Raw genomic sequence first — 13,378 nt, 5'->3', positions numbered from 1 at the left:
CATTCGACCCATCAAGTCTGCATCATTATTCTCTGCTGTCAATTTATCAGCCAATTTTGTATCCACATTGCCACTGTCCCTTTTATTCCATAAGTTCAAATTTTTCTCACAAGTCTGTTGTGTGGTATTGTGTTGAATGCCTTTTGAAAGTCCACATACACCACATCACTAACATTACCCTTATTGACCCTTTCTGTTACCGCTTCAAAAAACTCCAGCAAGTCTCTTAAACACAATTTTTCCTTTAGAAAACTATACTGACTCTTCCAAATCGACCTACATTTTCCCATGTGGCAACTAATTCTTTCCTGAATAATTATTTCTAGAGCTTGGCCACACATCTGTTAAAGTGACTAGTCTGTAATTGCTGGGGATAACCTTACACCCTTTTTTTGGACAATTTTTGATCATTTGCAATTATCCAGTCCTCTGGCACCTCTCCTGAATCTGGAGAAAATTGAAGATTATGGCCTGCATCCCTGCAATTTCCATTCTCACTTCCTTCACTATGTTTGGATGCATCTCATCCAGTCCCAATGCTTTGTCAACTTTAAGTACTAGCAGTCTTTTCAACACTTTTTCCTTATCAATTTCAAATCCTTCTACGAACAAGAGTTTCCTCTGTCACCATGGCTTGTATAGCATCTACCTCCTTGGTAAAAACAGATGCAAAGTACTCACTTTATATTTTAGCCATGCCCCCTGCCTCCATTACAAATGATCATTTCAGTCCCTAAGCAGTCGACTTCTGCCTTTTTTTTCATTCATTCATGGGACATGAGTGTCACTAGCTGGCCAGCATTTGGAAATGACAACGCAGAATTGCTGAGCAGAAATTGATAGTTAAATTCCACACACATGCGGCTGGCCTCAACTGGGATCTTGGGTTTACGTCACACCATCTATAACCCCCACGACTTGCAAAATCTCACTAACTGTCCTGGCTGGAGACAAAACACATCTCTTTAACCTGTGCTTAACCCGCTCTCCATTCACATGGTCTGTACCTTTAAGGCTTGATTACCTGTAAAGATTCACATTCCAACCATTATTTTGTAAATTGAGTTTGTGTCTTTATATGCCCTGTTTGTGAACAGAACTCCCACTCACCTGATGAAAGAACAGCATTCTGAAAGCTTGTGGCTTGAGCTACCGAATGAGCTTGTTGGACTTTAACCTGGTGTTGTGAGACTTCTTACTGTGCTTACCCCAGTCTAATGCCAGCATCTCCACATCACAGCATTCATTGCCCATCACAAGTTTCCCTTGAGAAGGTGGTGGTGAGCCTTCTTGAATCACTGCAGTCCCTGTTCTGCGAGTTGACCCACAATGCTGTTAGGGAGGGAATTCCAGGATTTTGACCCAGTGGCTGTGAAGGAATGGCAATATATTTCCAAGTCAGGATGGTGGGTGGCTTTGAGGGAAATTTGCAGGTGGTGGTAGTGTTCCCATATATCTGCTACACTTGTCCTTCGAGATGGAAGCGGTCGTGGGTTTGGAAGGTGCTGTCTAAGAATCTTTGGCGAATTGCTGCAACACATCTTGTAGATTGTACACACTGCTGCTCCTGAGCATCAGTGGTGGAGGGAGTGGATGTTTGTGGATGTGGTGCCAATCACATGGATGGTGTCAAGCTTCGAGTGTTGTTGGAACTGCACTCATCCAGGAAAGTGGGCAGTATTCCAACACACTCCTGACTTGTGCCTTGTAGATGATGGATAGGAGGTGAGTTACCCGCCACAGTATTCCTAGCCTCTGACCTGCTCTTGTAGCCAGTGTGCTTCTGTGGTGAGTCCAATTGAGTTTGTGCTCAACAGTAACTCCAAGGATGTTAACAGCGCAGAATTCAGTAATGGCAACACCACTGAATGTCAAGGTGATTATTGGTGATGGTCATTGCCTGGCATTTGTGTGGCATGAATGTTACTTGCCAGCTCAAGCTTGAATATTGTCCAGATCTTGCTGTATTTGAACGTGGACTGCTTCAATACCTAAGGAGTCACGGTGCTAAACATTGTGCAATCATCGACAAACAGCCCCACTTCCGACCTTATGACAGAGGGAAGGTCATTGAAGAAGCAGCTGAAGATTGTTGGGCCTAGGACTCTACCCAAGGGACTCCTATAGATAGACATGTCCTGGGGCTGAGATGACTGACCCTTCACAACCATCTTCTTACGAACCAGGCATGACTGCAACCAGCAGAGTGTTTGCCCCGATGCCCATCAATTCCAGATTTGCTGAGGCTCCAGTTTTCCACATTGTTGGGTAGATGCCGGGGGTGGGGTGGGGGGGGGGGGGGGGGGGGTGTGTGTGTGTGTGTGTGTGTGTGTGTGTGTGTGTGTGTGTGTGTGTGTGTGAGAGAGAGAGAGAGAGAGAGTGAGTGAGTGAGTGTGTGTGAGTGAGTGTGGGGAAGAGAGACAGAGAGAGAGTGTGAGAGACAGACAGGACTGGCACGCTGGAGGTGGTCAAGATGGATCATCCACTTGGCACTTCTTGCTGAAGATTGCTGCAAATACTTCAGCCTTAACTTTTGCACTCATGCGCTGGGCTCCTCCATCATTGAGGATTGGGAAATTTGCAGAACGTCCTCCTCCACTGAGTTGTTCAATTGTCTATCACCATTCACAACTGGATGTGGAAGGGCTGCTGAGCTTAGATCTGATCCATTAATTGTGGGATTCCTTAGTTTTATCCATTACTTGCTGTTTATGCTGTTTGGCATGCAAGTAGTCCTGTTCGGCGGCTTCACCAGGTTTACACCTCATTTTTAGGTATGCCTGGTGCTGCTCCTGGCATGCCCTCCTGCACTCTCCATTGAACCAGGATTTACCACCCATTACTATTTACGTGCCTAAAGACGACTTCTGGATTCCCCTTTGAGCCAGTCTTTTGTCATAATCCCTCTTCACTTCTCTTCTGTGCTTTTTCACCTCCTCTGTGAACCTGAGCTTTATTTTCTATCTGATGATTGTCAGAAGCACATTTTTTTTCTTTATCTTAATTTCTATCTCCTTTTCATTCATGGTGCTCTGGATTTGTTTGCTCTGTCTTTTCCTCTTATGGGAACATAACCAAACTAAACCTGGACCATTTTCATTTTGAAAGTTACCCATTGTTCAGTTATAGCTTTTCCTACCAACCTTTCATTCCAGTCTAATCAACCCAGTTCCATTCTTGCCCCATTGAAGTCAGCTATCCCCAGTTAATTATTTTTACTCTGGATTGCCATTTTCCTTTCCTATCAGCATTCTAAACCTTACAATAAAATGATCAATGTCTGCTAAATCCCCATTGACAATTGATCTACTTGACCCATCTCATTTCCAAGGATCAAGTCCAACAGTGCATTCTATCTTGATGGACTGGATACACGTTGCTGTAGAAAATTGTCCTGAACACAATCCAGCAACTTTTGTCCCTCTCTGCCATTTACACTGCCACTGTCCCAGACTACATGTGGGTAATTGAAGTCCCCCACCATAATTACACTATAATGTTTGCACCTCTCCATAATTTCCCTGCAGTTGGCAGTCAAAAGACTATACCTGGAATGTAAATTCACCCCTCTTGTTCCTTTCGCTCTAGCCAAATTGATTTGGTCCTTGAATCCTCTGTAATATTTTCTATCTCCAACACTGCAAAACTCTCCTTAACCAATACAGCCACTCCTCCTTTCCAATCTTTTCTAAATACCTTGTACCCAGAAATATTGAACACCCAGTCCTGTGCTCCATTTAGTCAGGTCCCTGTTATTGCTACAACATCATATTTTCATATCACAATATGTGCCTACAACACCCCAATTCACGAATACAAATCATATTTATAAATGTGGTTTGTAAGTGCTCAAGAAACTCTTACGTCAAAAAGAGGACAAAGCATACTAAAGCAACAGCAACATTCACAGTTTCAACAATTATTTTGCAGTTACAATAGATTAAATTGTTTCCAAGAATAATTTTAAGGTACAATAAGTGATTGCTAATTACAGACATTAGCATGGTAGCTGACTGTTCATTTCTTATAATTTGTGTATGCATCATTTACAGAAAAGTAATTAGATTAGACAATACCAGCAGCTTATATAGTGGTGAAGGGGTCTACATTTGTTATTTCTATTTGGTACTCACCTCTGCCAACAGTGGGCGTGCATGATATGTCCACAGCTGCCTATGTGAGTGCCACAGGCCAAATCTGGATGCATGAACAATGGATCATGGTTGTCTGATGAGGGGAAGAGAAACATAATGAATGAAAGAAACATAATGAATGAAAAAAAATTTATTCAATTCAAAATTGAGCAAGAACATTTTCTAAACCTTGTTACTCAATTTCAGCCATTAAAATAACATGGGAAAGAATACCTTTCTGTGGGGCCTTTTTAGACAACAGACAATATTATGCCACTTAACATTATGTTACAATACTAAAATATATATTTGCCAATCAGAATGAATAGTGCTTTGGTACAGATACATATTTGTTCAAATTCCATTGTCTCATGAAAAAAACATTAAGATCTGTCAATTTTTCAAGCCTTGCCAAATGGGGAAAACATAAAACAAATTATAGAGGTCCAACTTTACAATATCATAATTTAGCTACTTCAGCTTTCACTGTAGAATAAATCAAAACTAATAGAATCATAAACATCAGTACGAAATGTCACCTGGATCCTGAATGGTTCTTGTTCTGTTTTTGGATAAGACTGTTGACCTTTGAACAAATGACGCCAAAACCATTGCTTTGTTGTTCATTCTAATCTCTTGCTCCTCCTGGCACAAAATGCATGTAACAACTTGCTTTTTCTCAAAAACTCTTGTTTGCCTGGGACCTAAAGCAATCAATGCTGCATCAGGAACTACAGGGCTGGAGATAAAACAAGACAAAATTAGCAACACATGAACATATTCTACAGGATCCTCCTACTGATGAGTTATTATCTAGGTATAGCAATTGTACTATATCATCTGGGATTACACATCAGAGTATTCAACTGGCACTTTGGGACAGCAAAGTTGTGAAAGGTGTAATATAAATGCACTTTATACTGTAACTTGAAAATTAGATACATTCACTTGAAACTTAATTATTTTTACCTCTTGTTCTAGCACATGGAATATACTATCAGACAAAGTGCTTGAGATTGGTCTTTATTTTAATACCTTCAGTTGGTGACAGAAATAATGTTCTTTTTGGAATCAGGCTTCTAGAAATTCATGTCCTGGACTTGAGGACTTAGCTCAGATAACAAAGCAACCCCTGCTCAAATCTTGCAACTTGAAACAGAGTTGCTCCAGTGATCCAGTCTTAAATGCTGAATTACACATAAAAGCACTTGATATACAGAGAACCTGTGACTGACACTTGACAAACACATTCATCAAAATACTCAAGGACCAAAGTGTCAAGAAATGAGAACAAAAATTGATGCACATCTTCCACTTATTTTTCTCATGGACTTGTGAATCAACTCAAGCACTCTAGTCAGCAATGTTCATAATTCATGAAATACACTGCTGTTAGACTACACAGTGGTTAGCACTGCTGCCTCACAACGACAGGCACCTGGGTTCCATTCCTGGCTTGGGTCACTGTCTGTGCGGAGTCTGCACATTCTCCAAGTGTCTTTATGGGTTTCCTCTGGGTGCTCTGGTTCCCTCCTACAGTCTGAAAGACATGCAGGTTAGGTGGATTGGCTATGCTATATTTTCCTTCAGTGTACCTGAACAGGCGCCGGAGTGTGGCAACTTGGGGACAAGTATTAGCCTACTTGAGACTAATAAATGAATAAACTTTTAGACTTCATTCTGCCACATGGTGGGGTCTCTTAATTATCCTGCGCTGCTTTCATTACCGACAGCTTAGTCACTGGGAAATTGTTTTCATTGTTCTCCTGGTCACTAAATGTACTGACTTGATCTGCTAGCCTCAGAGTCACACCTTATTGATCAAACTGGTCATCCATCAGATGTTACATATACTGCAAAATTCATTTCAGTAGATCCACTAAGGAATTCACTTAATTACTTCAAGGAGTGTTCAAGGTTAGATGCATCGGCAGCTGATTTCCTCTGCCTCCATATTGATACTCAATCTATTGCTACATTGGCTGGTCATATTCAACCAGCAGCTGTTGATGGTCTGTGGAATGACAAGATTAAGTAGCAATCAGTTTGCTCAAGTCCAACTGCAACTCTAGAATTGCACTGAAGGTTATCATAAAGCACTTAAGGAGACTAATAAGATACTTAACCTGAAAATTACTGAACACATCAACATTATACAACTGCACTTTTGATGTTCTTGCGAATCAAGTCAAATATTCCATGAAGATGGGTAATTTAGTTAATAGACTAAGCCTATAGACTTTTAGAATTTTTTGATCCCATCGAAGCACATAGAAAACAGTTGCACAAATTGAAACATTGGTTTCAATTACCCAATGATGAAGGGAACAAGCTTTTCACTGCTTCCTAAATTCACAAAGCAAATAATTTTTATCATATCTTGTCACTTGCATATGCCTCTGGAGAAAAGCAGGAAATCATCAGACAGCATATACCATCACTAAGTGCCATATGACTCTTATTTTGTTGAATCCTTTGATGTTTTTATTTCAGATACTCATTTATTTGCATGTGGTTTGAAGTCTTGTATGCTCCATTGTTAGGGCATCAACTACCTTTGTTGCTAGGAGATAGCCAATGATAATAGCAATTAGGCATTTAGCATGACCAATCTAAATCAGATGGCTGGGATGTAGTACACAATTTTAGTTATAGGTCTCTGTTACAACACTTCTGTTAATCATTCTTGTGCAAGAATGACAGGGAGTTGTTCTGTGATAATGTTTTCCTTTGCCTTTCCATAAGCCATAGCCTGTAGCATCACCATTTTCTTCTATGCACATTCTTGACTTTTAACACCATCTCTCTCATCAAGGTGAAGGCTATATATCAGATATGGAAGTGTCCACAGAGTGATCTTGTTGCAAGTTAATTCAGGTACACCAAACATCAAAAACAGAAAGAGGTACCCAGAAAAGAATATCAATTTAATTTGTTCCTGATAATAATAAAAATCCAACCAACCCTAATCAATTACGATAACATAGTTTACAAATAGTACATTGGTAATCCCTGCAGCACTTTAAACAGTGAGCGGGATTCTCTGGCATCCTACCTGTGTGTCTCTTGGCAGTGACATGCTGTTCGCTAGTGGCAGGACTCTCTGGTCCTGCCACTGTCAATGAGATTTCTCACTGAAGCCACTCCACACCACTGGGAAACCCACGCGTGGGGGTGCATTGCCGGCAGGACAGAGAATTCCACTGGCATGAATGCCCAGAGAATTCAGGCCATAGTATTTGAAATATTGTTTCTACTTTGACAGCATCCATACTTGCAACCCATTCAACTCACAATTAGCTAGGTAGCTAACTAGAACTAGGCAAAAAAAAAGTAGTCCCACTCTTCCGAACAATGGAGGAGATACGTTGGGTGAAGATAGTGGGCCTAATTCTGTTATAGGCTGTAGTCATGTCGTGAAGAACAGTTTACCACTGTCAGAGAGGATCCAATTTGTAAATCTGATATGAGATGTTCAAATGTGGAATTACTAGAAAGATGGGCAGAGATTTGGGAGATGACAAGCTGCTCAAGGGGTTTGGACAGAAAGGGAGACTGCAGCTTGGCTCTCAATTTTCAATAGCAGAGGGGCACAGGTGGATTTTTTTTTTGAAAGGCTTGTGGTGACAACAAATTTGAAGAGATGGCCAACAGTATCAGATGAGGTGAACTACTAACAATACCAGGAAACACAGGGTACAGAAAGGGAAGGAAGGTGGTCAGCAGTTTAATGGGAATTGAGTCAAAGGAGAAGAAGGTGAACACATGGCAGGATTGGCTGAGAGAGGGGATATCATGAAACAGAAAAGAAACATGAGAAAAGTGAGTTGGAACAGGAGAGAAATCTCACAAGATGCTTGGCTCAGGGAAGCAAAAGCAGCATCAGTGGCAGTTCAATGAGTGGCCTTAATGTTAGAGAAAATAAATTCATGAACTCCTCTCATTTGCTGTTGGGCTTGAAAGTGGAGGATGTAGGAGAGAGGGGCTTTTGCCATGAAGCAGCAAGACTTAGGGTTATCTTTGAAAGTTCATTTGGCTATGGAATAGTGAGCAGTTTGGATTGAGGAGAGCAGCATCCAGGAGCTCTTAACATCAGACCTGGTGACGAATTCATAAATTCAGTTTCCTCCATAAACCTTTATATCTCCATCTCTTGGACTTCACAGAGAAAAATGAGGGTGATACCTCGAGTCCAACCAGGGGATTGTGTGTGGAATTCTTTTTGGAACAAGGGCAAAGGCGGAGGTGAAAGTGTAATTGAGCTACAGGAATGCTATTGCAAATTAGAGAGGAAAATGTTTCTCCGTACATTTAGGTTAAACCAAATGTATAACTTTTCCATTGAGTAAAAATAACTAGGCTCTTGTATGTCATTGGATTAGAGACAAGTTACTGTGTGTTATTTGCTTCCTGGAATGGGAGGACCGACATACGAAGAGAGACGGGATCTTCTGGGCTTGTACTCATTGGAATTTAGAAGAATGAGAAGGGATCTCACAGAAACAGATAAAATCCTGATGGAAGTGGACAGGCTTAGTCTGGGAAGAATGTTCCTGATGTTGGGGAAGTCCAGAGGGATCACAGTCTAAGAATAAGGGGTAAACCAATCAGGATTCAGATAAAGAAGAACCTCTTCACTCAGAGTTGTGATCCCATGGAATTTTCTACCACAAAAAGCTGTTAGGGCCAGATCGTTAGATATGGTCAAGAGAGAGCTGGATGTGACCCTTGCAGCTAAAGGAAAGAAAAGGAGAGAAAAGGGAGTGGGATACACAAAGTGCAGAATCAGCCAAGATCATATGAAATGGTGGTACAAGTTCAAAGTGCCAAATGGCTTACATTTTCTATGCTTCTATGTATAATAGCATGTTATAGCTACAAGTGAAGGTTAGACACATTGAATATAGTTACACTTCAGAATGACAATCACTTTTATTTTCCAACAATTCTTGGGTTCACATCAGTCCCTGGTAGAGGATAGTAGACAATTGACTCACAGGTCTCAGTCAATGATACTTTGAAAATACCAATCAGAAATGCTTAAAAGTACTCAGCATTTTATTTGCTCTGAAAACAAAAGCAAATTACTGTGGATGCTGAATATGTAAAATAAAAACAAAAAATGCCGAATGAACTCTGGAGGTCTGGGAACATCTCTGGTCACAGAAAGTGAGCTATCATTTCAAGTCCAATATGATTACTTCAGAACCAAGGACTGTGCTTCTCTCTCCACAGACACTGCCAGGTCTGAGTATTTCCAGCATTTCTCTTTTGAATTCATATCATCTTTATTTCTTTTCTTGTCTCATTTTGTCATGAAATATTTGAGTTTTGAAACTCTCAATTATGGCGCTGACATTATGTCACTAAAGGGAATGTGACAGAATATAGACAAAAACAGTTCAAAATTTGCAAAGATTTCCAGAATAATAGACGAAAGTCTGATGTAAAGACCCTTTTGTCTTACCTGTTGTCAGGTGTAGAGGAAGATGAAGCTTCTAGTTCTTCTAATGTCTGTTGAAACAACTCCCTGTTTTCATCTATAAAGTGCCTCTGCATTTCAGACATCTGGGCCAATATTTTCTCTCTTCGCAGCCGGGCAATTTCAGCTTTCCGCTTTCGATCTGCTTTATCTTTATCTCGTATACACTACAAAAGGGACAGTTAACAGTACGACATAGTACAAAACATTAATAGTTATTTAAGTCTCCAAGAGAATTGGGATGGGGGGTATGAAAGAGAGAGAACATGACAATAAAGGCTCATAACAAGCATGTTAAACATTCGTATACCACATTGTAAAATGATTCAGTTAGAAAACAAAGCAGCTGGTTATTTCACATAATTCAATATCCTTTCACTGTTAGCATTATTAAGGACACAAATTACAATTTTAACTAAGTTTAAAGAAATTATATTGCTCCCTGATGTCCATCAATAATAATTGTACTAAATTTAAAATCGAGCAATTTAGTCAATTTAGACTTTAAATCACCCTCCCTTCAATGGTTCAGCCAATTTAGCAAGGAATAGATTAGGCAAGAGTACTTCAAGGATTTCAACATCACTTGTGGCTTTTGCTCAATTAGCTCATGTCAGTAGTAGGATGTTGCTATTGGTTGCACAGTCTAGAGTTACAGAGGACAAAATGTCAGGCTTCCCACTCCAGACCACAACCTAGTGAACACCACTCTAAATACAATTTGTAGATAGAATCATTACAGTGCAGAAGGCAGCCATTCAACTCATTGAGCCTGCATCCACAACAATCCCACCTGGTCCTATCCCCGAATCCCATGTATTTACTCCTGCCAGTCCTCCTGATACTAAGCGGCATTTTAGTGTGGTCAATCCGCCTAACCCTTTGGGGTGTGGGAAGAAACCCACGCAGACACAGGGACAACATGCGAACTCCAGACAATCATCCAAGGTTGGAGTGGAGCCCGGGTCCCTGGCGCTGAGAGTCAACAGTGCTAACCACTGTTCCACGCAGTATCAGGTATGCTGCAATAATGCCCGCAAACTAATACCCTGCTGATGTGCCATCACAAAATCAAAGTACACACAAGTAAAGAGATACTTAGATTAAACAGTGGCTATTGGCAATGGTAAAGATCCTATCACAAGGAGCCAATGCTTTCAGCAGAGAGGAAGAGTGGAGAAGGAAGAGGAAAAAAGTAACTTAAAACAAAAATTCAAAACATTAATTTAATATTTGATGGATGGACAAGGAAAACTTAAACTAGATCCTATTATTCATAAAATATAATACAAAATGTCTGTCTCAGACCACCTAAAATTGCAAATAATACAAAATAATTTTGCAATACAATAATTTTCTACTTTCTAAGATATTCTGTAAGATATTTATCAGCCATCTTAAAATTTAAATATACAGTTGTATGAAGTTAATCTCTCTATCAGAAAAGATTTCAAATAGTTTTGCACTCATTTTATATCTTACCTCCTCCACAGTATGTCCTTCTGTTTCCACAACTGGAGCTGAATTAGTCCGTTCTCTCATTTTTTTAATAACACCAAAAAGCTTGAAAGCAAGAATTAGCCTTTTAAGATTTGACTATAAATTAACAATCCATTTAATTAGTGTTACAATGACATTTTCATCAATTCTTGCCTTCCAGGTTCCATAAAATTATGTAATCATCGATAAAGACCACTGGTGTTCATTTGAGACCTTTGAGTACACAGGCCACTTATTTAAGCTAAAAATTAATTGAAATTAGTTGTTCAAAATGAACTTTCAGAATTAAATCTCATCTTTTCATACCAATGTCATAAGTTGGCCAGTGAAACAGTATATAAAATATATTCAAGTGTGAGGGGAAGATATTAAAATAACTAGCTTAAGAAATAAGTCTGAGAATGAAAGAAAATTGTGTATATGTAATTAATTTAATACGTATTTAATACGTACTTAATTTTAACTTTGCATTGATAGCTTTTGCACTTTTTGAATTTGGGGTATCTAAAGTAACAATTTTTCCCCAATTTTTTTTTGTTTTTATTCCAATTCAATCAAGTTCATTTTTTTACAGATGTAACAAAGCTTACAATACTGTAGGCCACTGTTTAGCAGAATATCTGTACTATTGTTTTTCTACTTTGATTTATGGTGATTTAGCAACAATTCTTACTATTGGCCCATGCATTCATTTCAGAATGTACTACAAATTACAAATGACATTCCAATCCATTAGATAACTCAAAATACACTGTGGTGGGTGGGGCAATTCTCCCATAAAAGTTCTATTCTTGGTAAAATTGGTAAATTTAGTAAAAACTGGAGTAAATCATGTTTCAAACTGAATCTTGCAAACTCTGCAATGCAGAGTGCACCAGTGTAAATCCTGTTGAAGATCAGTGTGCAGCGCCTATTCCTGCTGGAGAGGCACAGTGCTGAGCAGGCCACTGTGCATACACTGATCTGTCAGTGCCAAGATCAGCACATGCGTAATGCTCCGCACTGCTGGCCTGCCAAACATGCCCAGCTTTGATCCATCCCCACACACCCCTAAATTGCTGGCCTCCCTCCTGCAGAGCAGCCTATGTTCGATTCTCCTGGCCTGCAATGTTATAAAAGCAGAGTAACGGGATGGGAGAATCACCCCCGTGATCTTTGTGCAAAGTTGACACACCATCAGCAAACAGCAACATATGCGGCAAATTTGATAATTGCATGATGCAAGTAACTAAAATGCTCTCTTTCAATGGGTAATAAATATTTATTGAAAAAATAATATTCAATTTTTATAAAAGCAAAATACTGCAGATGCTGGAAATATGAAATAACACAAACAGCTGGAAATGTGAGCAGCTCTGGCAGCAGCTGTGGAGAAAGAAACAGAGTTAATGTTTTCAGTCGAGTATGCGTTCTGAAGTAGGAAAACATTAACATCTCCCCATGGCTGCTGCCAGACCTGTTGAGTTATTCCATTTTACGTAGGGCTTGAAAGACTGGGACTAGTAGTATTGCAAAACAGAGCATCTTTTCTTTAAAGTTTGCAAGATGTCTTGGAATACACTAGATACATTAAATAATGCACAAAACCCTTAGTTTCTACAATAGCCACAGAAATCACAATGACAAGAATTACAAATTGCTAAAAACAATAAAAAGAATCAATTATAAGTTTTATTTTTAATGTATTTCTTGACTTGGGTCGCTACCTTACACAAAGAGCGAAATTTTAAGGTTTGCGACAGGGCTCTTGCTCATCTATTGGAGAACAGGTGGGAGCCATGCACTGCCTCCGTTCTGGAAGTCCTGTTAGAATTAAGTGCCCCTTCACAGTGATTTAGGAGGATTTACACCCCTCTGGGGTAGAGTATTTCTGAAGTTTCAGAACTGACTAATCAAAGGTGGCATGATTTAGTCTGGGAGAATGGAAATCTTCCCAGCAAGGGGACAAAGCTCTCCTTTCATTTGTTCTCAAGCTTTGGGAAAAGCTGTATTTATTGTCCAGCCTCCAATGTGAGGCACAGATAGGGTAGATGGCAAGAATCTCTTTCCCATGGCAAAAGTATCTAAGATGTGGGTATCTAAGATCAGAGGACATAGGTTTAAGGTGAGGAGTAAGTGATTTAGAGAAGACCCGAGGGAAAGTTTTTCACCCAAAGGGTGATGGCAATATTGAACATGCTGCCTGAGAGTGGTGGAGGCAGGTACTCTTGCAACATTTAAGAATCATCTGGACTAGCACTCAAATTGCCAAGGTATAGTAGGT

At 39.8% G+C, this 13,378-nt stretch overlaps 1 protein-coding gene across 4 annotated transcripts in view; it reads right to left on the bottom strand.

Annotated features, from left to right (window-relative positions):
* The window catches only part of ubr2 (ubiquitin protein ligase E3 component n-recognin 2), a 129,934-nt gene that overhangs the window by 26,019 nt on the left and 90,537 nt on the right, over nucleotides 1–13,378 (bottom strand). For all 4 annotated transcript variants that reach the window (XM_080200589.1, XM_080200591.1, XM_080200588.1 and 1 more), the window contains exons 28-31: nucleotides 11,098–11,178; nucleotides 9,601–9,782; nucleotides 4,673–4,872; nucleotides 4,134–4,227 (exon numbers count right to left, since the gene is read on the bottom strand). In XM_080200589.1, coding sequence (XP_080056715.1) covers nucleotides 4,134–4,227; nucleotides 4,673–4,872; nucleotides 9,601–9,782; nucleotides 11,098–11,178 — 557 coding nt within the window. The remainder of the gene's footprint in view (nucleotides 1–4,133; nucleotides 4,228–4,672; nucleotides 4,873–9,600; nucleotides 9,783–11,097; nucleotides 11,179–13,378) is intronic.

The sequence above is a fragment of the Carcharhinus amblyrhynchos genome, chromosome 12, assembly GCF_965287045.1.
Source record: "Carcharhinus amblyrhynchos chromosome 12, sCarAmb.v2.hapA, whole genome shotgun sequence".
NCBI lineage: Eukaryota > Metazoa > Chordata > Chondrichthyes > Carcharhiniformes > Carcharhinidae > Carcharhinus > Carcharhinus amblyrhynchos.
Note: the sequence above shows the minus strand (reverse complement) of the source record. Positions and strands in the feature narration are given on the sequence as shown.